At 47.4% G+C, this 26,500-nt stretch overlaps 1 protein-coding gene across 1 annotated transcript in view; it reads right to left on the bottom strand.

Annotated features, from left to right (window-relative positions):
• Window positions 1-26,500, bottom strand: part of SIRT3 (sirtuin 3) — a 95,227-nt gene that overhangs the window by 17,085 nt on the left and 51,642 nt on the right. The window contains exons 3-5 of the mRNA XM_085644962.1: window positions 24,453-24,636; window positions 23,018-23,250; window positions 2,670-2,770 (exon numbers count right to left, since the gene is read on the bottom strand). Of these exons, the coding sequence (XP_085501088.1) occupies window positions 2,670-2,770; window positions 23,018-23,250; window positions 24,453-24,636 (518 nt within the window). The remainder of the gene's footprint in view (window positions 1-2,669; window positions 2,771-23,017; window positions 23,251-24,452; window positions 24,637-26,500) is intronic.

Below are 26,500 nucleotides of genomic sequence, written 5' to 3'. Positions count from 1 at the left end.
TTATCTAGTTCCTTACAAACTTCATCTCTCACCAAAATAGGAATGTTACGGCATTTATGTACTTTGGGATACGAATCTTGCTTAAGGATAATTTTGTGTTCAAAGTCCCTAAGATTTCCTAAGACATTGCAGAAAACCTTGGGAAATTGTTTTAAAATTTCCTTACCAATCTCATTGTTTTCGTCTACCACCAACACTTGTTCTTTACTATTGGGGTCTAAAATGATGTGTAATTGTTTTTGATCAAACCACCCCAAAACTGGTGGTCCTTTTTTAGCAACATACAGTTTTCCTCTACACTCTCTCCCTTTGCATTTGAAAACAAACTAACGATAACCAATTAGATCAATGGTTTCGCCCCCGTATCCTTCAGGGTGAATGTCAGGTACCAATAACTGATTCCCAACTTTTCGTACGAAAGAAGATTGCCAAAGCTCATCATTAATAATAGTGTACGGTGAGCCTGAATCAGCATAAAGTTTGACTTCTACGCCACCAATTTCCATTAAGCATATAGGTTTGTTTACACAAGATTCATCTCTAATATTTAGTACTAATTTGTCACGTACATTCAAAACCAAACCACCATCCTTTCCTAGATCATCCTCAGTTTCATCAGCATCAGGATGAATATTATCATCCATGTTGTTTACAAATTTAACATTATTCCTTTTTCTCCTACAAGCTTTAGCGAAATGACCCTTGAGCCCACAATTGGTACATTTAAATTTAAGTGCAGGACAATTGTTACTGTCAGCTAAATGTTGTAAACTACCACATCTGTAACATTTCGGTTTGGTTCCTGAACTCTAATAAGATTTACTATATGAGGGTTTAGCACTGGAATTGTCTTTAGGACATGTAAATGTTTTCTTTTTCTCACTCACACTTATTTTACTTACAACTTCACAAGAACTGTTGTCTTGTTTAAGAACACTGGCGCATCTGCCAGAGATTTCAGCCTTCCGTACAATAGCAAGAATATCATCAAGCTAAAGAAGTCTTGAATGGTGGGTTTGTAAGCATGCATGACTATTTGATCTCTTATGAAATCTTCCTGAAGAACACCAAATTTACAATCTAAAACTAACTTTTTGAGTTCCGCAAGATAATGATCAGTACTTTCATCCTTGTTCTGTTTCCTAGAAAACAATTTATACCTGGTTACTCCAATACAAACCTTCGGTGCAAAATACGTGTCAAGATGAAGTAAAGCTAATGCATATACATTTAAGTCACCAGGAAAACAAGGTTTTGTCATGCCTTCAAATACCTTTAGTCCAACAGGACTTAAGAATGTAAGAGTAATCTTTTTTCTTGTATAGCAGACATTTTGCCATCTTCATCTAAAGCGTCAATGTAGTTACTGAAATAAGGTTTCCATTCAAGCCATTTTAAGGGAGGTTCAGTTCCGGATATCCAAAATGCCTGAGGAGGGTTGATGTTATAAGTTTGCTGGCTCATGATGTAGTCCCCTTAAAACAGTATTATTTTTTTTTTAAAGTTTCACAACCCAAAGTATTTTAGTTGGCTCAATGAAGTAGGTAGATCAACGAGTATTCACTCGAAAAGTATATAAGAATCCGTATTTGAATAGTATTTGGGTAGCAATCTATAATAAAAATGAGTATTGAAGTAGGATACCGAAATTCCTTACCCAAAATAAATATCAGTTGAGGAAATTCGAAATGTTTCAAAATGCTGGAAAAATGCCGGCGGAATAGACTCTCAACGTTCCGATGTATAAGCTCTGATGAAAATCTCCTTGTAAATAAACTCTCAGAAATACAAAATGGCAGCTGCGTCGGGTCACGTTGCGTGACCTGCGTGAGTACGCATGTACTACAATTGAGTCAAAAAGACTGAAGCCGAAGGAGCTGGTTGCTAGAGCGCGCAGGTCTCGAGTGTTCATCCGTTGCTAGGAGAGCTCGAGCAAGCGAAGTGGCAGCGCGAGGATATCCCGGTAAGATAAATAAAAGTTAAATATTTAAATTCCTGGCTTGCCAGTACTCATTTGAAGAGCAGCTTCTCCCGCATAAGTAGTGGACTCGTCGAGATTAGAGCACAACTCCTAGTTTGTAGTTGAAGAGTCGAGCTTTCAAAACATTTTTCGGCAATTCATATCAAAGAATCTTCCAATTTGCCTTGTGTGGGTTCGTATGCTCCTCGACAACTCGTCGCCAGTGTTAAGAAGGACACTGGATCGTTAAATTAAGTTAACTTCTTTATTCAGGTCGAGGAGCTGAACCGACATCTGTACAGCTTCATCAGCAAACAGCAACTGTCTAACTTCAAACAATACATTCTAAATGACACTAGTAGATTCTACATGACATAGAATAATTCTGCAATAACTTACATCATCTGGAATGCATAAAAGAATGAGAACACAACACAGACACGTGGGTAACTGCAGATCAGAGATGTGAATCTCGACGTGACTAACTCAATCGCTCGCTCTTCCGAGGTTCATAAAATAATTATTTCATTGGGTAATAATAACTTATATTTTTTTAAACCAAGAGACAATTCAACATGTAGTGTGTGTCATTAACTTGTTCAATATCATTCTCGTACCTTGTTCTTTCAATGCAAAATAGAGAGAGGCAGTTCAGAAGTCCATCCCTTTTAACTCTCAGACCAAAGTCAGGGCATATGCACTCACTCACCCGAAACTCCTGGCCAGGAAATGAGCGGAGACAGACAGTGCATGTTGCTGTGGCAAAGGTGCCATGGGCTTCGACCAGTTTACTGGGGGGAATTCCAGCAGCTGGAACAGGAATGGCAATATGTTAGAAGGGAATAAAATGTGAGTGAACAGAAAATAGAAATGGAAAGAAAATGAGAGTTAACAAGGGAAAGGGTTGAGACATATGAGGTCAAGCAACCGACGAAAAAGAAGGTAAGGAAGAGTGGACTAGGAAAAGAGGAAGAAGAAGGAAGGGAGAAAAATACAACATTGAAAGGGGGAATGAAAAAGAGGGAGGCAAAGTGTAAGAGGAAGTACACAAAGGTATAGGAAGGAAACTAAAAACTGATAGGGAGGAAAGTGAAAAGGAAAAAGGAAGGAAGGAGAAAATTATAGGTAGAGAAATAGGTGAGAAATCGAGACATGAACAGAGAAAGGGGACCGTGGGGATAAAAAGATGACACCAAAATGAGGTAAAGGTAGGAGGATGGTGTACATAGGGAAAGAGATAGGAAAGGGAAACAGAAGAAAGGGGAATGAAAATGGGAAAAGATTAGAAGTAAAAAAGACAAAAGAAGAGAGGGAAGGAAACGAAGAACAAAAGAGAATTAAAAAGGAAAGAAAAAGTGGAAAAGCAGACTAGAAAACGGATCAGAAAGGAAGATGGAAGAAAGTGGGAAACCTTACGAATGGAAAATGAATGGATGAAAAATGAAAAGAGGGAAATTAGAAGGAATGAGAAATGAATAGACAGAAAGGACAAGATTTAACACAAAGGACGGAAAAGGAGCCCAAAAGTGAGGAAATCAATCAATCAATCAATCAGGGGTTTATAAAGCGCGCTACTCACCCGTGAGGGTCTCAAGGCGCTGGAAACAAGGGAGATAAGGTGAAAAAAAAATTGAATAAAAGAAAGTAAGAGAGGAAAATAGGATAAGCGGAAGGGGAAAGAAGGAAGAGAAGGCAAACCAAGGAAAAGAGCAAAAAAGAAAATGGAAAAAATTGAAAGAAGGGGGTAAGAGAGGGAAAAGAAGAAAGAAATAGAGTAAAGGGAAAAGCGGAAAGCAGAAAATTAAAACAGTAATGTGGGATAGGGGATAAAGGAAGAAAGAAAAAGACTGTAAGAACAGAAACGGAAACAGAAAAGAGGGTAAGGAAATAGGAGGGAAAGAAAGAAGGAAATAAAAAAGGGGCAAGCAGAAAGAAAAAAGAAGTATGTAGAGAGAAAATGAAAGGCTGAAAACAAAGGAAAATGGAAAAGAAGGATAAAAAACAATAATTTATGAGAAGAATGGAAGAAAGGGAAAGAGGAAAAACAAATCAAAAGGGAGAAAAGGGAGTTGTACAGAGGTACGGTAAGATACAATAGAAAGAGAAATGGGGAAGGAAGAGAGAATATGAGTGATGAAAGTGAGTAATAATGAAAGGAAGAGAAAATAAAGCATGGAAAGAGCAAAAGGAGAAAACTAAATAAGAAAAAGCAAAAGTGTAAATGAGGAAAGAGAGGGGGGACATGAAAATGAAAAATCGAAACTGCATGCAACTGAGGGAAATGACAATAGTAAAAAAGGAACGATAGAAAGGAAGACTGGAAAAGAGGAAAGAGAAGGAAGAGAACAAAGTAAAGCACAGGCAAGAGACTAAAGAGGGAATTAGTTAGAGGAAATACATGGAATTAAGAAAGGAAGAAAGGGAGGAGGAGCAAGGAAAATATTAAAAAGAAAAACATGAAAACAAAGGGAGGAAAAGAAGGGGAATAAAGTAATATTAATCTCTTGACGTGGTCTGTTTCCTAACTTTCTTTGCTCCTCACACGCAAATGCTGAGGCTGTTAGACTGATAGTGAAAATTTTGCAATGAAGAGACTCTTTATACCTACAAATCACCCTGGATATACTGTCCTTTTTTTACTCCAATAAAACTGATATCCCAAACTTATCTCCACCTTCAAAACTGAGAGACAGAAATCATCCCACAACTGCATACATCCAAGTCAAAGGCAACATAGACAAACCTCACAGGAAATGAGAGCTGCGTATTTTCTTTCGTAAGTTTTAACCACCCAAATCATGCTCTGCACCTTCCTCAATCAGGAGGCCTCCACCAAGCAACTTAACCAGTTTTGAGTCCTTCACTCCAACTTCAGAATTAGTCCTCATACTCCACACTAGCTATCCCTTTAGTGCCCCAAGGACATCTTCTGCCTTAAAATATCTGAACCATTAGCTCTTTCATCAATTATCCTGCTCTGTCATACCACCGGCTTTAACTATTTCCTCCCTTCCTGTATAGCGACTGCTTTAGGTTTGTGGTTGTCTGTTCGATCCTAAAGAAATGATGCTTCTATCCCTCAACTATCACATATCCCAAATCCTTTTTTCTCCAGAACCCTTGAGAGCCTGGTGTTTAATAAACTGTCTCAATACCCCCATACCTCCAACTTACTAAACACATTATTCTATGGCTTCCGCGTATTCTACTCCACTAAAGGAGTTCTCACCCTTCTTAAACGTAGCTACCTGTGCTCATCACAAGCATCTCTCCTCTATCGTCAGTCACCTTCACCTCCCTGCTCCGTTCACCTGTTGACTGCCCCACTATGCTTCCAAATGTTTGGTAGCTCCATCTGCCGTATCTGTGAATCTCTATACTGCTGTTTGACAACAACATTCAGTTACATCTGAGGGTTTCCACCCAAGAGGCGACCCCATACATACCTTGCTTCTATAAGCATTTTATATTAATGAACCTATTAAAGACAGAATTTTTCCTCCAAACAAAAAAATTCTCTTCCCTATACATCCTTACCAGTCACGGTGTTTTAGTTCCTCTGGCAGACTCTGCTGAATGTTGCAGTTTTACTCTAGAGACAGGCTTATATGTATGTGCCCAAACATGTTCACTCGACTGTTAAATCAGCAATTTATCAACATCATTTATTGTGTAGGATTAAACTACTCACCCCAGAAGCCCCTACTTATCCAGGTCTACTGAGGGACATTTTACAGGAAAAAGACTGGTTAGTGACATTGGATTTTAAGGACGCATATTTAACAATACATATGGCAAAAGACTCTTAGAACTATCTATCTAACTATCTATCTATCTGTGCTCTTGAGGCGGAAAGCCGAGAGCGTTTTTAATCGTTTAAAAAAAATCTTCGCTGTAACATTGTCACTTATCTTGTGTGTGCACTTACCCCTCCGGTACCTCGCTAATCCTGCGCAGCTGAGTTAGAGCTACCGCAGCCCTCTCCATCTACAAACTTTTCCCGCCGCCATCTCGGCGAGGACGGAGGCCATGTCCCTTTGGGAGGCCACGCCCACAGACGCCACCCTTTAAAGCGCTGAATACTAGCGCCACCAGCCCAGACAGATTGTGCTCTTGAGGCGGAAAGCCGAGAGCGTTTTTAATCGTTTAAAAAAAATCTTCGCTGTAACATTGTCACTTATCTTGTGTGTGCACTTACCCCTCCGGTACCTCGCTAATCCTGCGCAGCTGAGTTAGAGCTACCGCAGCCCTCTCCATCTACAAACTTTTCCCGCCGCCATCTCGGCGAGGACGGAGGCCACGCCCCTTTGGGAGGCCACGCCCACAGACGCCACCCTTTAAAGCGCTGAATACTAGTGCCACCAGCCCAGACAGATTGTGCTCTTGAGGCGGAAAGCCGAGAGCGTTTTTAATCATTTTAAAAAAATCTTCGCTGTAACATTGTCACTTATCTTGTGTGTGCACTTACCCCTCCGATACCTCGCTAATCCTGCGCAGCTGAGTTAGAGCTACCGCAGCCCTCTCCATCTACAAACTTTTCCCGCCGCCATCTCGGCGAGGGCGGAGGCCACGCCCCTTTGGGAGGCCACGCCCACAGACGCCACCCTCTTACGCCCTATAAATAATGTGTATCTCTCGGCCATGCAGCGGACGAGCGCAGCGGGCGCGCCAAAGGCGCGCCTAAGGCAAGCCAGTCTGCGCCCGTCCGCGCCCAGCCGGCCCTAGGCCCGGTCACTATGCGCAATTCTCCCTCAGGCCGACGTTTCTACACCAGAGACAGGCTCCTTGCACTTAATCCCTCGAAAAACATTAAGTGTAACTACACCTACTCAGGAGAAAAACCCTTTACTAATTGTGACCTCTGCAATCCGGCCCTTACCACCGTAGAATGCCACGGCCTACAGCTCGGTCTTCTTAACTGTAGGTCCCTTCCTAAACATTCCCACGAGATCAACCTTCTTGTCCAGGATCATGCCATCGACATTCTGTTCCTCACGGAAACTTGGCTCACCCCCTGCTCTGATTCTGACATTGTCAACGCTCTTCCATCTGGCTACCAAATCCACTCTCAGAACAGACCCCTCGGCAGAGGAGGTGGCCTGGCAACAATTTACAGAGAGCATCTCTCCTGCAGAACCAACGACGGTAATATCGACGAATGCGAAAGTTGCCACTTTGCTCTACAGATATCTCCCGCCACTTCCCTTTCTGGTCTACTGATATACCGCCCGCCGGGAGCCCCAGCCAAATTCTCAAGCGCCCTTGTTGATACAGTCACCCAGATGGCAACCACTACTCCCAATTTTCTAATCCTGGGAGACTTGAACCTCCATCTACTAGACCCCAAGGACACAACTGCATCCGAACTTCTCCTTGACCTCACGTCCTTTGGCATTCGTCTAGTGAACTCAGAGCCCACCCATGACAAAGGACATCTTCTGGACCCCATTTTCACCAATATCTCCGACCTCAAAACCCACACTCCTTTCCCCCTGCCATGGACAGACCACTTCTTGATCCCCATTTACTGGCATTTTCCTGTCCCATCCACCCAACCGTCTAAAACCTGGGTAACTGACCGACGATGGCACAAACTCTCGCCGGAAGAATGGGCCGACACACTCAGAATCACTCTTCCCCCCCCCGGCCCCCGACCCAGTCACTGCGGACATCCAGTTCAACTCTTGGCTCACCCACTCATTGGAGGACCTCCTCCCTAAAACCACCACCTTGAAACGAGTCAAAAGAGTGAACCCGGCTCCCTGGTACACTCCTGAGCTTAACTTCTTACGTAAGGAGTGTAAAAGAACAGAGCGCTCATGGAGGAAGGATAAAACCACAGTCAAGAAAGTCGCACTCCGCACCTCCTTAAAAAATTATAAACTCGCCCTACGTAATACCAAAAGCATATTCTTTGATGAAAGAATAAAAAACTCCTCCTGCTCCGCCAGGGAAACCTTTTTTTTTTTTTTTTTTTTTTTTTGAAAAGTTTTATTGAAATTAGACAAAACAAATAAGACAAAGGTAGCGGCTGTGTGAACAACAGAAATCAAATAAGGAGCCACATTGTGACACTTCCGGCTCTTAGCTAAACAATACCATATCATCAATGCAATCGACAACAAGACCCCATCTATCAATCCATCATCAACATATGTCCGACCAGAACCAGGGGGATCTCTGTCCAGTGGTCTGTCCCTAGGGTACCAAAGCCACCCCCCTCCCCTTCTCCTAGCTCGGTCATGGATAGAACGCCATGTAGTACACATCACCTGACCCCAGGAGCTAAATATCCCAGCGTCCACACCCGCACATGACCACTACATCTGCGTAACCTTGGTATGGCATGACCTACCCCACCCCAGTGGGAGCCATTCCGGGATTTGAGGATGGCGGGGTCGAGCCAGGTAAGCCTGCAATGTATGTTTTATATGGGCCCCAGATGTCCCTAGGACGCGCTATCGTGGGGAGGAGACTAGAGTAGATCTCGCTGTTCGTGCTACAGAAAGCCATGGCTGTAAGCCATGTCTTGGATGTCGGAGCTGTTTTCCTCCCCCAGTGCCTTGCAACCTCCCTCTTGGCCAGCAGCAGCCCCAGAGAGGCCAGCCTACGGACATTCTTAGGGAAATTGACGGTATAACCCAGCAGTGCGACCTCAGGAGTGGGAACCAGTGTAAGTCCGAGCATCTCTTCTAGGATCTTGTGAACCTGTGTCCAGAATGTCTGCAGTCTCGGACACGTCCAGGACATGTGCGCAAAATCGGCATGTGGTGTAGCGCATTTCCAGCATGTGTGCGGCCTCGCGGGATCAATGGAATGGAGTCTATCAGGGGTCATATACCAACGGCGCAGGAATTTATAGTGTATAAGTTTGTGACGACTGTTCAGTGATACCGTGTCGGTGACCTTGCAACACGCCGTCCATTGCTCGTCCGTGATAGGTCTACCCAGGTCCGCCCCCCATTCCTCCCGCGCCCGATCGTCCGCACAGGGGACCCGAGCTGCGCACGCCTTGTACAGCTTGGAAACAATATGTGCCCCTGTATCGTTGTCAATCAGGGTGGTGAGGGGTTCAAAGGAAGCCGGCTCGAGGGGAAATCCCTTGATCTCCGCTCGTGCGGCGCAATATAGCCGGCGAAGAACGAACCGGTCCATGAATGTCCGCCAGGGAAACCTTCATCATCTTAAAAGAATTACTCAAAGTCCCAGATCCGCGGCCAGAGAAACTTCCAGACTCCAATACCTCTGAAGAGAAATGCCACAAATTGGCTAAATTCTTTGAAGAGAAAATTCATAAAATTCTCGCCTCCCTACCTCCAGTCGACCCCAGTCTCAATGATGAGGGCTGCACTAAATCAGACCCAATCACCACTCACCTAAACTCTCTCGGCCCGGTAACTATTGAAGAGGTTTTAACTACGCTAGCTACAATCAAAAGCGGCTCCCCTAGCGACCCCGTGCCCCTACGTATTCTAAAAAAAGTGGCTCCCACGATCGCCCCTCCTCTAACAGACCTCATCAACTCATCACTGCTCCAGGGAAAAGTCCCCCCCAGCTGGAAAGCGGCCGTCGTCAAGGCACTCTTAAAAAAACCTTCACTTGACCCCCTGGACCTGGCCAATTACAGGCCAATCTCCCTCCTCCTCGGAATCAGTAAAATTACTGAAAAGTTAGTCAATAAAAAGCTCTCGCAGTTTCTGGAGTCTAACAACCTGCTCAGAAGCTCGCAAACCGGATTCCGCCCTGGTCAGGGCACGGACATCGCCCTGCTTGCGGCAGTGGAGGAGACCAGAGGCATTCTGGACGCAGGAGGATCAGTGGCAGTGATCCTCCTGGACCTCAGTGCGGCCTTCGACACTGTTAACCACCGAGTCCTAATCCAGCGACTCAGAGACATCGGTGTGGAGGGCACTGCCTTGACCTGGTTTGCATCATTTCTAGACCATCGTTCCTTCCAGGTCTGGGAGAACGACGCCCGCTCCCCTGTTACTCCCCTCCAAAGTGGAGTGCCCCAGGGCTCCTCATTAAGCCCGACATTATTTAATGTCTACATGTCCCCATAGGAGGAGGTGGTTATCCCGTTCGGAGTGAAAATCATCAGCTACGCCGATGACACTCAGTTAGTGGTGTCTCTATCGCATCCCAACCACGAACCATCTAACCTCCATAGCTGCCTCTCCGAAATTCAGGGATGGATGAATAGTTCGTCGCTGAAACTCAACGGATCCAAGACAGATATCCTACTCCTGGGTCAAAAGGGGCTCTCCCTTCCAATTAACATCTGGCCCTCTTGTCTGGGTGAACCCCCGGTCCCCAAGACCGAGATCAAGAGCCTGGGAATCTGGCTAGAAAAAGATCTGTCCTTCAAGACCCAAGCCAAAAAAATCGCTGGGATATCAGGAAAATTCTGCCCCTGCTCTCTTTCGTCTCCCAGAAATTGCTCATCCAAGGCCTTATTCTCTCGAGGCTGGACTATAGCAACGCCATCTATCTGGGTGCCCCCGAAGTAACCTTCAACAAACTGCAAAGGATACAGAACGCCGCAGCCCGGCTTCTTACTAACACTCCGGCTAGATCCTCGGCCAAACCAGCTCTGAAGCACCTTCACTGGCTCCCAGTGAGAGAGCGAGTCAAATTTAAGGCTCTCTGTCTGTCCCATAAACTTCTGCAGGACAAAGGCCCCCCTATTCTCAAAAAATTAATCAGGCCCTACAAAGCCACAAGATCCCTTCGCTCTAACCATGAACATCTTATCGCGATTCTCAGAGTAAAGAAGGCACGCACTGGCGGACGGCGTTTTTCTGTGAACGCAGCCCGATTGTGGAACGCCCTCCCCCGTAATCTTAGGATGGAACCAGACTATCTCCGGTTCAGAAAACTTCTGAAAACACACCTATTCCCCTGATCCCGTTTCTTTCTTCCGCCCTTTCCCTCAAACTTCCCCCCTCTCGACTGTCTTGGTCTTAGCGCTGGGATACTTACGGGTTACTATGCGCTCTACAAAACCCCTATTATTATTATTATTATCTACCGCTCAGGTGGAGATGTGTCCTATATCAGTTTCTTAGTTTACCCTTCAGCTTGTCCTCAGCTCCTTGGTGCTTCACCAAGGTGACGCGCCCAGTAGTAGCCTTCCTGCAAGAGACAGGGGTCCAACTGATAATCTAATTGGATGACATATTGCTAATGTCTCAAAATCGGTTAGATTTGCTGAAACATCTTGCTTGGACAAGGGATCTTCTAGAGAGTTTAGATTTATAATAACCATGGAAAAGTCTGTTATGGTCCCTACGCAGAGCATAGAATTGCTGGGTTTTCAGGTGGATACTTAACTAGCTAAGTTAATTCTTCCACAAAAAAAGATAACGAAGGAGATAAAAGTTGTTCTTTAAAATAATTTGATTGCCATGAGGGATCTAGAATTTTCCATTCAGGCCATTCCCCAAGGTCCATTACATTACAGGGCTCTTCAGAGGCTGAAGGCCTTGGGACTGAGGAAAGGCTTGTGGTATGCAGATCCAATTTCATTACCATTGGATGTTCGGGAGGATCTGGATTTGTGGTCAGAGAATCTAGAAACTTACAATGCCAAAGCCATCTTTGGGAATGTTCCTGAATTTATTTTAGAGTCGGATGCCAGCAATTTTGGCTGGGGAGCACAGTTGAATAAGTTGGAAACTGGGGGAAAATGGTCTAAGGAGGAACAATTGCTACACATAAACTGTTTAAAGATGTTAGCAGGTTTAAAAGCATTGATGAGCTTCAAGACTTCATTGTGACTCTAATTCGTTTAGACAATTTTACACACTTTTTTTTTTTTAAAACAGATTTTATATAGGTCGCAGAGCTCTGCCCTCCAGAGATCCCCGCCAAATCAAACAGAAGACATACCTTACAGCAACCAACTTTCCCCCCCCTCCCCCATAAACAACTAAGCACAACACAGTGACGTTTAACGACATTGCCCTACCCTCCACCCCCCACCACTTCCCCCCCCCCCCCCCCCAAAGGTCGCACTAGTCCATTTCCCTCCCACTACAATACCAAAGGAGCACTCCGCGGGTCTCACCCCAAGCCCACCACCCCCCTTGCTCCTGCCCACTCCTCCCCATAAGCCAACCTCCGGTCTTAATTCAACTGCGTAGGCTCCTCCACCACCGGAGGGTCTAGCCAGAGGCCCCTGTACTCCGCCCATCTCTTCCATATTCAATAGTGTTTACGCGGGCACCCACTGGCCACGAAGATAGGCTGTTCCAGTCCCATGCAGAAGTCTAGACCATTTTTCCAGGCCGCCACAGAGGGAGCCCTCGCCGCCTTCCATGCCCTAGCAATATCTTGTTTTGCCAAAGTTAGGCCCAGGAGCAGGAGATGACGCTTGTATATATTCCCCCCACCTCCTCCATAACATGCAGTAGCGCCAGTTTCGGTGCCCAGATAAGTTCCCACCCCAGTACCTCTGAAAGACAGGCAAATACTCCCCTCCAGAAGCAATCCAATGCCGCGCATTGCCATACAGTGTGTATAAATGTGCCTTCCGCCCGTCCACAACGAAGACAGTCCGGAGAGGCAATCATTCCTGCCCGCCACAACCGTGTCCTAGTGTAGTACACTCTTTGTAGGTATTTGAACTGGACAAGGCGTAAGCGGATGGCTATAGCCGCCCCCCGCGGTGACGCCAGGGCCTCCGTCCAATCCTCCTCCTCCAGTCCATCAACATCCGCCTCCCAGTCCTCCCGTAGCTTCCGTAACGTAGGGGAGCAGTGTATAACCAGGGACCTATAGATGCGCGAAATCTTTTTGTCATGCAGGTCCCCCATAAAAACTTTCGCCTCAACCGGACTGAACTCGGGTATGGACTCTAAGCCCTGCAGGCTAGTAGACAGCGCATGACACAGCTGTAGGTAACGATAGAATTGCGCCTGTGGCATATGGAACTCCTCCTGAAGATCCCTAAAAGATTTCAGGGTCGTGCCCCTCAGGACATCGCCCAGGGTGGAGATGCCTATGGCGTCCCACCCCTGAAACCCCCGAAGGGCCGCCATCTGTGGCAACCGCCCATTATCCCACAGAGGAGTTTCCTGGGTCAGGACATTCCACCATTACATGCGCCTCAGCGCCTGTCTCCAAACCGTGAACACCACTCGAGTGACTGGTGGCAGCTGACTCCGCAGCCTCCCCGAGTATAATATCGTGTGCAGCGTGTGATTCCCCATGAGATAGCACTCCAGGGCGTATGCCGGGTCCCCCCTTTCCCCATACCACCACTCGTTGAGGATCAACAGGTTCGAGGCCTGATAATACGAGAGCAAATCTGGAGACGCCAGACCCCCGCTATAAGTAGATAGGAAGCACGTACGTATGGCCACTCGCACCATCCCCCCTCCCCACAGAAACTGACCCAATACAGAATTCACCACCCGGAACCATTTGGGCGGGATCGGATAGGGATGGTTCTGTAACTGATACAGGAGTCGGGGAGCGCGACCATCTTAAAGATGGCCAATCGACCAAACAGTGTCAGTGGCATACGAGACCAGATCTGAATGTCCGCCCAAACACGATCCCATACCGGCGTCACATTACGCACCCAGGCCACTGCCGGTACATCCGAGAGCACCACCCCCAAGTATTTCAAGCCGCCTGCCGCCGACTGGACCTCGGTCGCCCACGAGCCCACCTTCGACCGACCTCCCAACACCCACAGCGTTGATTTGCGGGGATTCATATATAGACCCGACGATTCTCCAAAGATACGCATTATCTGCGTAAGCCGTGGCCCCGTCCTGTCAATTGCCGTCAGAAAAAAGAGAACGTCGTCTGCGTATAACGCTATTCTATCCGAGAGACCCGTGGCCCACTCAAATCCCCTCACCTGGACGTCCACCCGCACCCAGGCAGCCAGAGGCTCCATGGCGAGAGCAAATAAATAGGGCGAAAGAGGGCACCCCTGCCGCGTTCCCCTCTGTATAACAAAGGTAGAGGAGGTGGCCCCCGCCACCTGCACCGTCGCCGTCAACCCTGTGTACAAAAGTTTCACATAGGCAAGAAAGCGTGGCCCCAAATTTAGTCTAGGAAGCAGAGCAAATAGATAGACCCAGCTCAGGGAAGCAAACGCCCTGTCCATGTCTGCCAATAGTAATGCCGCCGGCTCCCCCAGCCTCTGGATCGCCGCAATCGCCACCTGCGCCCTTCTAATATTATGCCGGGTGGCCCGCTGAGGCATGAATCCCGCCTGATCCGGGTGCACGAGTGATGTGATATGAGGCAGTAGTCGATTGGCCAAGGCCTTCGCCAGAACTTTAGCCTCCACATTCAAGAGAGATATGGGACGATATGAGGCGTGGTGCTCCGGGGATGGCCAGGCTTGTGGAATACCACCACCTCTGCATGCCTCCAATCTGGAGGGAGGCGACACCGCGCGGTAGTGTTGGGCCAACTGCACCTGGTACCGACGGAAGAATTCACTCGGGAACCCGTAAGGGCCGGGAGCCTTCCCAGGGTTAAGCTCCCCCAGGGCCGCCCCAATTCCTCCACTGTCAACGGGGCTTCCAGCCCGTCCCGCAGCTCATCTGATAGCGCCCTGGGGGGCAGATCCACAATAAACTTCTCCACCATATCCGCCGACAGGCATTCCCTGGGAGCATAAAGATCCTCAAAGTATGTGGCAAAACTTTCAGCAATTAACGCAGGGTCAGTAATCAGGTTACCCTCCGCGTCTAGTACGCCCGGTAAGGGTTGCGCGTGAAAAGTGCCCTGACACAAGCAATGCAACATCTTACTGGATTCATCCCCCCCCATTGGTACACTCTACTGCGCGTCGCCGGCCACACCTGCCGTGCCTCATCCATCTGTAAGGCTGCGCACTCCTGTTGCGCCCACAAAAGTCTACGCACCTCCAGTGCATCCCCCGATTCTCGGCTTTGACGCTCGAGAATTTCTATGTTTGCCTTAGCCCGGATCAGCTTTTCCTTATGCTGCCTGCGAGCTGCTGCACACCACGAGATATCCACCCCTCTCAGCGTGGGCTTCATCGCCTCCCACAGAGAAGCTGCACTCGACACGGAGCCCACGTTTGCCAGCAAATACTGTGCTTTGGCCTCTCCCATGTGCGCTGCATATTCCACCTTCTTACGAATCCACCCCGCCAGACGCCAACGAAACGGCTGCCGTCCTCTGCCTACCTCCAAACGTACGAGCACTGGGGAGTGATCTGAGAGCCCCCGTGGCAGTATCACCGCCTCCACCACCCTCCCAGCCATGCCCCGGGGAACAAAGATGTAATCCAATCTAGAGAAGGAGTGGTGAACTGCCGACACATACGTATATTCCCGAACCGCGCCATGAGCCCGCCGCCAGGTGTCCACCCAGTCCAGGCCTGTCACAAGAGAATGTAATTTGGTAGGGAACTCTCTCCCACGACCCTCCACCCCCCTTGACCTATCCACCCTGGTGCTCATGACATCGTTCCAGTCCCCACCCACCACCTACATTACATCCGGCATATCGGCCCACAACAATTGTAGCCGCTCGATGAGATTCCACTGCAACGGGAGAGGGGCATACACGCTACCTAGGATCATAGATTCCCCACCTACCCTACCCCGGAGAAATAAGTAACGACCCTGCTCATCAACCCACTGCTGTTCGTGCGTGTATGGGACCCTGCGATGTATCAGGATAGCCACCCCACGAGACCCTCTCACAAAATATCTGTTGGTACCCATACCGCTGCAAACAGAGGGCCTTTGTGCCCTGGAGATGAGTCTCCTGCAGCAGTAGAATATCTGCCTTCACCCGCTTCGCATGGTAGAGTATGGCCCCCCGCTTTACCTTATCCAAGACCCCTCGCACATTCCAGCTCAGGATACAGACCTCCCTGCATCACCATCCCCCCACCAGACACGTCAGCGATGAGGAATTGTATCACTGTCCTTCGTTCCCAGGAAGCCTCGGGTGCGTGCATACAGCTTGCAGTGGGCCTGTGGACGTACGACCTGACCCCAACAACAACAAACCTTCCCCAACAAACCCCCCACCCCATACCTCAAAAAAACCCTTTGAAGTATCAGTCGCGGCGGGGCTGACCCCCAACGGGGGGGTGCAGGCTTCCCCGACCAATGGATCCCCAAGTCCCAGCCCATAACCTCCAGACAGAACTCCCGCCAGTTCACATCTGACGGTAGATTAAGCCCAGTTCAAGACAACCCAGAACCACCAATCGAAATGTCACTACGCAGCATCCGTGTTCTCCGTTAAGAATCCAACGACTGTCCCCCAGGGGCCGAGTTGCCGCCACCAACAGCTCCTCCGGACTTCGAGCGCCGCCTGGACCTTGATCGCCTGTCCCCTTTCTGCCTCCGGCCACGGGGGCGCCCCCGCGCCGCCCCCCCGAAGACTAATCTGATTCTCCGCCCGGCGGCGTATGGGGCCGCACTCGCACCGTCTCGTCCATCCATCTGAAGACCTCCTCCGGGGTATCAAAGAAGTGCATGCGGGACCGAAAGACCACTCGGAGTCGGGCCGGAAAGAGCAACGCGTATGGGAGTTTAAGCTCTCTCAGCCGGGACTTGGCGGCCATAAAAGCCTACGCTGCTGCTGGACCTGCCGCGTGTAATCTGGGAAGATCAGGATGCGTGAATTATTGAACAGGAGGGGTTCTTTGGCCCTGGCCTGCTTCAGGATGGCATCTCTGTCCAAATAATTCAAGAATTTGGCGATGACCGGCCGCGGGCGGGCCCCCACCGGGGGCTTCTGCAAGACAGCCCGATGCGCCCGCTCCACCACAAAGCACCTGGACATCGTGTCAGGGGGAAGCCAGCCCTCTAGCCAAGTGGTGAGAAAGCGCTCCATGTTTCCCTCCTCGCAGCCCTCCGGAAAGCCAACGAATCTGAGGTTGTTACGTCGGGCCCGTCCTTCCGCATCCTCTGCTCGGTGCATGAGGCCCCTTTGGACGGTCTCCATCGCCGCCACCTTGCGTTTCAACTCTACAACATTGTCCTCCACCCCAGAGATACTCGTCTCGGCCTCCGTGATCTGACCCACCGCATTTCGTAAATCCTGCCATAGCAGGGTAACATCCGCACCAACTGCCCCTATCTTGGCATCCAACATGTCCCTGGATTGGGTGATTGCGTTCATCAGGGCCGCATTGTCCGGTACCACTCCCGGGTGACCTCCGGTGGCCCCCGCCCCCGGACCGGTAAACTTGTCGATGGGCCCCTGCTTGGCCGCACCACCGCCACCCTTGTCTCTGGTCATGCTGGCGCCACGTGCACCCAGGGCCCGCCCGCCCCCGCTCGAACAGTACACAGTCCCAGCGGAGACTGGTCCCACGGCCCGATCTGACCGCCGACCGCGCCCCGGGGCCGGGCGACTTGTACCCTCTCACGCTGGCTAGGATGATATGCAGTCTGCGTCGTCCCCAATAGTTGGTCCCGCGCGTCCGCAATTCAAACCAGCGGAACTCCTTAAGCAGGCCTCAATGGGGGCCCTGGGGCGCCAGCCAGCCAGCGACCCAATCCCCTGCATCCGCGCCTCAACTCAGACGTGCCACCAAGTCCCACCACTGAGTAACCTCCGGAGAGTATCGTCGCGAGGCTCGGGGCCACCCTCAGGCTTCCACCCCGGCAACACCAGGCTCCTGCGTCCGTCTGCGAGCGCAATTCAGTGGGGCACGACACCCCAATGCAGACAAAGCATCTCTCCTGTTGCCCAGCGTGACCCGCCTTGCAGCAGAATGAGGGGTGCGCCACCACAACACAGGCAGACCCCCACGCAGGTCCTCCCCCGCGGCCCGATCCAGCCGCCGATCACCATCCACTCCACAGGCCCTGAGGGGGGGGACTCCAACAGACCAGGATACTGCCACTCAGAGGCCCACCGCCCCTGTCGCCTCCGCCCTCGTGTGCCTCTGGTGCTGCGCCGGCCCAGAATCAGCAGCCTCTCCCGCCTTGCACACTCCTCCTTACCGCCGCGGCCCGATCCATCCGCCGGATCCCTCCACCTCCTTCTCGCTGGTCTCCACTGCACGGACGGAGGACAAGCCTCCAGCCACAGGGCCGGCCGCTCACCGCCGCCGGGCACGTTCTCCGGCCCAGCCAAGCTCCCTTGGCCGCTCCTCTCCCGCCGCGGGAACGTGGCACGCAACCCCCGAGGCCTCCGGCGCACCACCAGGCCTCTCCCGTGTTGCTGCCAGATCGCGGCGCCGCCTCGGCCCCCAGTGCTCAATCTTCGCGGGGGAGGGAGGAGAACCGGGCACTACACCTCCGCCACATCTTACGGCGCCACCAGAAGGTCCGGAATGCCAGGATATGCGTCGGATAATCGTCGGGATGGCGGAGCCGGCCTAAAACACAGCCGCCATACTGGCTCTCCAAGCCACGCCCCCAATTTTACACACTTTTCATACATAAATTGTTTGGGTGGCTTGAGATCAAAAGAATTGGCAGATTTAGCAAAAAGCAAATGGCATGTTTGTTGAAGTCACAAAATCTTTTTGAGAGAAGAATATATTCCAGGGCAGGAGAATGTGAGGGCGGATTGGAATTCCAGATTTTTTTTTTTTTGGAAAATATCTTTATTGAGCACCAGACAAAAGCAATCACATTTACATCCGGTATCCATGTGTCATCTGTGCATTTTACGGTAAACAAAAACCAAAAGGTCTACAATCTGATAACCAAGTGACAAAGATCCACCACCTCAGCAATGCGCCACTGCATTTCCAACATTGTCAATTAGTGTAAGCAAACGAGACTAGTAGCCTGCACCCTGAGTGGTTTGTCTTGCACCTACAGAGAGCAGAACAATACAATACTCAATATAGCCCTACCCCACAACCACCCCCCTCCCCCCAACCCCAAACTAGATTGGAATTCCAGATACCTCAGGACTTTCAGCAACTGAAAGTTGACTCCAGAGGTTTTCAATCTGATTTAGAGGTTATGGGGTCCTGTTCAGGTAGACTTGTTGTGAGCAGACTCACCTACCAAGTACCCAGATACTTCAGTTGGAGACCGGATCCTGCGGCAATGGCTAAAGACATCTTTCTCCAGGATTGGGAAAGAGAGGAAGAATATGAATTTACCCACTTCTCAATGGTCCAGAGAGTATAAATGAAGGTCTGGTTAGAGAGATGCAATACCATTCTAATAGCATCGTATTGGACATCTCAGGTTTGGTTCCCAGGCATGATAGAACTTGTAGAGATACTGCGTCTAGTTCCGGCTTTTTTAGGTCTTCGGGTAGACTCAGGATCCTCTGAAAGCTCCTGTAGCTGTAGTATCAAACCATTTAGCAGATTTGTTCAACTCTGGTCTTTCTAACAGGACAAATAATTGTTATAAATCGGCTGTGTCTGTTGGATATGCTTTAGTTAATAACTCGGCACTAGGGAGTGACCCTTTGATAAGGAGAGTATTGAAGGGAGTTAGGATTAGGAGACCCCCTAATGCTCTTTATGATTTGTTATGAGATGCTGGTTTAGTATTCAGATTGTTTACTTCATGGCCAGACAATAATTACCTTTCACATAGATAGATTTATTTGGAACTAGCAACTTTACTTTGCTTAATTTTCTTTAGAAGGGTTTCTGATGTTATGGTCTTGGAACTTTGGAATAGATATTATTCTCCAGAAGGGGTACATTTTGACGTTTGGAAAATAACTAAAACCATGTTTGCGACAATCTTTTACCCCTATTTTCATGATGAATGTGCTAAGTTATGTGAAGTAAATTGTATGAAAAAACAAAAACAAAAAAGTATCCCTTCTGGAAACAGGCTGGTTCCTGCCGAAAGCAAAAAAAGGAGGGGGAACCACAAGGGGTTTTATCAACAGTATGCCAATTGTTTCCCGACCCATGTTTGTGGGTGGGAAGGGAAAGAGACCCTTTTCTTAATATAACCCTCACTCACTCGATCAGTGACATGCTTCATCATCGGGAGTTGGAGTGAACCCGATGATGAAGCATGTCACTACTAGAGTAAGTGAAGGTCATATTAAGAAAAGAGTCTCTTTCCCTTCCCACCCACAAACATGGGTCGGTAAACAATTGGCATACTGTTGATGAAACCCCTTGTGTTTTTTTTGCTTCCGGCAGGAACCAGCCTGGTTCCAGAAGGGATACTTTTTTTGTTTTTGTTGAGTATATGCTAGGTAGGGCGTATCCCTTCTAACCTCTCAAGTGAGGACCTCTCTACCCTTTTAGGGCTTCATCCTGAGTCCCCTAATCCTGTGGTTCAGTAAATTGTATGAAGTAATATGAGAACAAATTGTTGGAATTTAGAGCAGATGGAGAGGCACAGTAATTACGGTCTTATGTGAAACCTTATAAAGTAGTTTCAACAGCTACATTGTCTAGATGGGTAAGAACAGTGATGAGTGAAGCAGGAGTAGTTCTTTCAGGGTTTGGAGTTCACTCAATGGCTAGCAAGGTCTTCTGGGCAGGCCGTTCTCTAATAGAGATCCTGAAGGCGGCAGACTAGTCTAATGCGAATGCTTTTGCAAAATTCTTTTTAAGACCTGTGGAACATGTGAGCTGGCTGGCTCTCAATGGATTTAAAGAAGCATAATGGTAGCCTCTGGTCTCGTAATGAAATGACGATTCTTCAATTAACATGCAAAAAAATTGTGATTTCATTTAGCTCAATGCAGGCTAACATTATCCCACCCCCTCTCCCTATGAGAAGATGTATTAAATGTTTATTTTGAAGAAAAAAAACGAATAAAATAAGATGTGAATGGCTAATCTGAGTGAAAACATGTTTCCTTATATGATGAAATGTGTGGATTAATTTATGTTTTTATTTACAGACAATTTGCAAAACACGCTTTGGCTGAGGATGAAGAAAATATCTTGTTTCTTTGCAGCTTAAAGAGGAGGATGATTATGTGTCTTGGGCATATATATTTTTTTAAATTCTAAAATGGATGTGGTGGTTTATGATGTATTTGTTTAGTTCTTTAAAGGGCTGAATGTTGGGTCAGCAATAAAAGGTTATTGCATAATGTCAGCTTCCGTTGTCTTTAATGAAATCAAGATTCACTTTGCATGTTAATTGGAGGATCGTTATTCTCTTTCCTATACATCCATACCTGTCATGATGTTTTAAGTTCTCGAGCAGACTCTGCTAAATGTTGCAGTTTTACTCTAAAGGCAGGCTTATATGTACCCAACCATGTTCACTCTGCTGTTAAATCAGAAATCTATCAACATCATTTATTGTGGAAGATTAAACTACTCATTCCAGAAGCCCCTACTGATTGATCCAAGTCCTGTTAATCCACCTACTCTCTCTTGGGAACTCCTTCTAAAGGGAGATGTAACCACCCGCAAGAATGTTGCCAAACAGGAACAAAATTGTGTCCACTGCTGGCCACGATAATTTTTTTCATAAAAGCGGATCTTCAAAATATAAATATTCAAAACAGTATTTCACAGCTTAGTCTTCAATGATATTAACACATTTTTTAAAAACACAGTTGTCCACTTTAAAACACTCCTGGCTCCAGCTTTTTCAAAGCCGGAGATGTAAGCAAAGCCAACGACAAATCAAATTCATTGGGTTATTCCATAACAGATATGTCGGTTTTAAAAATCAAAAAACAAGCCTTTTTCAAACACTTCTCCCCAATACTATTCTGTGAAAACTGAATGCACTTAGGAGGGAAAGCAATAGGTGTTTTCGGGGTCTCCACAACAACCTGTAGACAACAAAGTAGCAAAATAGTCCACAGCTAAAGCAGATTTGGAACAGTTTTAGAAAAAAACATATAAAGGGTTTGGGGTTTTCCTCCAATGATTTGTTGAAGAAATGCCCAAATGTGAGACATTAAAAAAATTTGAATCACAATATCAGTTAAACTATTTATGAATCTGTCCCAAAAGAGTCAATGGCATAGGTGACGTTTACCAGAGGGGCAGACAGAATGAAAGAGAGGCAGAAACAGTGCAGTATACACATGAAGACAATGAACAGAGGATATGCAAAGGGAGCTGTGACAAGCATCATAGTCTAAGTTCAAGACCAATACCATTCTCTTCAGAGGGGCATCAAACTTGTCATTTATATTTCACTGCCGTACAACTCTTCACAACAGCTGTACAACTGTGGGTGCGCTTAATGTCACAATTACATTATCTCCTCTTGCAGAGCGCACATAGTAAAATGACCAATTCACATAAGCAAAAAAAACCAACTTTATTTATATTAAAGGAAACTTCCCATTGAAACCACCGTGGACAACGTAGAGGGTTGTCAATGCTGAACATAAGCTACTCTATGTCTAGGCATTACAGTCCATGAAGAAACTGCAGATTACGACTGTCTGTTGAGTCAACAGCATAAAGTAAAGAGAGTGAGTGATTTCAAATGTTTTCACTGACTGGTAAAGCTCAGGAAGGGCCAATCTGTAATCTCCAGAAAACATTACATCTCCCATAGAAGTCAGTCTGTCAGCTAGGATGTTACTGGAACATTCATAAATCCACCTCACCACTACTCTTTCAAATCAATACCATACAAAAACAGTTCATAGGCATCCCATCTGGTTGTTTTTGTTTTATGTAATTTGCAGTTCATTAGGGCAATGCATGCTGTGTGGCAACTGCCACTATCCCTTTGCACACAAAGAAAAACACTTTTCTATTTTAGGAAAATTATAGTCAAATAAAACTAATCTTCTCAAAATCTACGTGAAAAAAACTTTTTTTTAACATTAACAGAGATGCTGTGGAAACTGGAAAAGATACAGAGTAAAAGAGTGCAAGAAGAGGAAGATGAGAAAGGAGCAAGTGGAGTCAAAATAATACAATTGCTGTACAAGTAAGACTTAAACTAAGCAGAATACATAATTTTTGTTGGAAATATAAACCACAAGGAATGCAACAAAATACAGACTGAAGGGCTGACTGAAAGCTGAAAGAATTAAGAAGTGAAAGTAGGTGCACAAAAACCAAAGAAGTGTGAATTGGAGGCCAGCGTGTGGGTTTCAAAAGTGATTATGGCTCTCAGCTAAAAGTTCCCTCTGAACCTTTACATGAAGAAGAGGACTCACCTCTCTCTAGGCCATCAATATTCTGGGTGTACAGACGGAGGAGCTGCCCTCTGTCATGCAGGTGCCGCAAAAAGTAGTGAGCATAATTTGGTCGGAAATTTCCTGGGTACAACTCTCTGGCCAGTGTGAAGAAGGGTCTAGGATTGCTTAAGAAGTAATTCAGTTCGAAGATGGCTTCAGGGTATGGTAGGTCATAACGCTGAAGGTTGCTGTACAAGCCACTTTCTGGGGACCTGTCGAAAGGGACGAAAGAAGGCAAGATAAGCAGGGGTTGAAAGGTAAAAATGTGGAAGAATCTGATGAAATTGGGTGCTGGGTTATCAAATGGTTTGAGGAAACATAAAGCGAACAACAACATTGTAAACAACTAGAAAGGAAATGGAGAACCAGCCACGACACCACTGTCAGATAACTACCTACAAGGCTGCAGTTGGACGCTATCACCAGCAAATAAGAGACACCAAAAACAAAGCACTAGTGGACAGCATCGAAAGAAGCTCCAACAGCTGCAAGGAGATCTTCTGGATAGTCAAGAATTTCACTTCGCCCTAAGCCACTGTCAACAACATCACTGCCTCCCAACAACACTATGAAAACCTATCTAACTTCTTCCACACCAAAATAGCACACATCTACCGCAAATTTGCACACCAACTCAACCCCAGAGAACTCATTGCTAACCTACCGACCACCAACCAAGACGGCCACCTCACCGAATGGACATCCCTCAACAGAAACGAACCAACTGCAATCATGCAAATAATCCTCTCAGATGCCCCAAAGGCTCAATGTTCCAACCACAGCTACAACATGGGAACATCACCAATCAGCAACATGATGACCCACATCATCAGCACCTCCATCATGTCTGCCACTTTCCCAAATGAACGGAAACTTGCAGAAATTAACACCCTCCAACGCAGAAGTTAGTAGGGTCAACACTAGAATACTTGGAGGAGTTTACAGAGTTGGAAGATCTAGCAGCAACTTTCAAAATAGAGTCTTGGGACCTCATTGTAGCTGTAGTGGGGGAAATTTAAGGAGGCCTGTGGTCTTCAAACCCAGAAGGTGTACATGGTCATCAGCTTAAAGACGTCACCTCTCTCAGGTCTATCTAAAGCAAAAGTCAATGCATCTGATAAATAACTGCAGAGGTGATTGAAATGGGAGGACTGACTTTAAATCTGGGTTTGACAGTGGACCCTTCACCGCTATTGATAGACTGTGAAATCTTTCAAAGCAGGCCATGATGTTCTAGCCTCCAGGTAATTGTGCTGATTTTCAAGCAGAACTTTCAAGTCCCAATATGCAAGGGTAGAGTTCTAAACTGATGGAGGCTCATACCAGTCTGGGTTTCATCACACTGCTCAGGGTTCTCCTGATTCCCCAGCAGACAAATCTGTTTCCACTTAGAAGATGTAACTGAGGGTTTTACCTGAAGTCAGGAATACCACTGGGAGTGCTGATGCCTGCACCCACCATCACCACCACTCGCTGGTACTGTCTCTCACGCAGCAGTTTTGCAACATTTCGCAGAGACATTCTCTCCTTCCCTCCATCCTGTCCTTGTGCTCCTGTTTTGACAATGCTGACAGACAGGGGTGCTCGACTTGAGAATCCTAGGGAACCAGGAAAAATAATAAGATTACTCTTAAGATTACTCTTAAACAGGTCATCTCTCTCTCTCTCTCTCTCTCTCTCTCTCTCTCTCTCTCTCTCTCTCTCTCTCTCTCTCTCTCTCTCTCTCTCTCTCTCTCCACAGGCATGCAACAAATAGATGGGTTAACCTGATGTTTAAGCATAGACCCTAGTCAAGAGGTTGTCACTGCATAACTATCTCAAGGAGGGCATCGGCAGAATGTCCAATCTGAATTTGTTTTTAATATTGTTAATATCTGAGAGGTTTGGGTGGCTAGACATGGAGTTCTGTTTGGGGGATATTTAGGATTTTGTTCATTATTTGAATTCATTTGTCTTCTTGCTACTATCATTATGTCAGGTTCCTACAGCTCCTCGGGATCGGATCGATGCTCGTTATGGTCCACCTCTCGATAGCTCCAAGTCTGATTGCTATTACAGCGCAGAACATTGAAGTGATCGAGCGAGGGAAGGAAAGGGTGGGGACAGCAGGGAAGGAGATCTGAAATGAGACAAGGACAGCACGTTAACAACACTATACCTCCTCCCACCACTCTACCCGTCTAAGCTGTAAGGGAGGTTATGATACTAACTCGGAGCTACCTGTAAAGAAAATAAGGGTGCCCAATCGCTGGTGACCTGTGGCCTGTTCACCCTAACACTCGGGCGTCTCTGGGACAAAGCAGGGTTGGACCAAGAAAAGAAGGTTTCACTAAAAAACAAATGACATAAAGATTAAACACACCAATCCTACTCTCATGTAATTCTCACTAGGCAGGCATTCCACTTCTTCTCCACCCGTACCTAAAAATGGCTTGGCATCCACCTCTCAATGAGCGTATGAATGCATGTGATCCAACCACAATCCTCAGATAGGCAAAATAAACGAAGAATAATTTGTGTGCAAACCAAGTTCAATCCTTGAAACCAGAAAACGTAAATCCACTCACTCCCGTGAGAAAAAACAGTGGGAATAAACAAAATGTTCCGTGTTCTGCTCCACACGGTGTTACCGGTGTTGCCGCAAACCAAAATAGGGCAGTAACGCTTTAGTATATACAGTTATGGAGGTTCTTTGGCGCCGGTATTCCTACCACTCGCATGAGCCTACAGACGTGTGGCTCTCCAACGAGGAGGAACACCTGGCTTTAATAACACTGTAGGGTCCATAAGGCAAAGTTCACCTCCCCTCGTGGCTTAGGCAGTCTTTATCGGGTAGTCGTCATGCTGCAGAGGGGGTAGTATACTGAGTGGTGCACAGCACCCTTACCACAACCACCGCACGTTACTCCCCACAAGATCTCTGCTCTGTCACATACACCTCCACTCGTTCTCGGGACAAGTCAGGACCGGATTCTGAGTGCCGCTTCGTCTCCTGACGTAACGGACTTCGCAAACAAAAATGAGGACAGCAACCAAGACGCGCTGCTTCCTCACGGCTTCCAGGATAATCGGCAAAGACGCCAGCGCGGAAGTGCTCTATGAAGCCTTCCGCGTCTGCGCGCGCATGCCGGAAGCACAAAGGCTCATGGGAATTGTAGTCACCAGAGCGGAGATCGCGGGAATGCTGAAAATAACCCAGGGGTTCTGGTGTGGCAATGCGTGTTTCTGGTGTGGCAATGCGTGTTTCTGGTGTGGCAATGCGTGTTCCTGACAGTACACCCCTCTTAGGCGACTTCCTCAATGGGGATTTCGATTGTGAAAAGCACGGAGCAAACGGGGTGCATGTATGGCCGTTGCCGGTTCCCAAGAATTATCTTCCGGTCCATACCCCTTCCATGCTATCAGATACCATTTTTTCCTTCCTCTTGTTTTTGAGTCCAATATCTTGGCTATCTCGTATTC

The sequence above is a fragment of the Triturus cristatus genome, chromosome 3_1, assembly GCF_964204655.1.
Source record: "Triturus cristatus chromosome 3_1, aTriCri1.1, whole genome shotgun sequence".
Lineage (NCBI taxonomy): Eukaryota > Metazoa > Chordata > Amphibia > Caudata > Salamandridae > Triturus > Triturus cristatus.
This window is presented reverse-complemented; position numbering and strand designations above follow the sequence as displayed.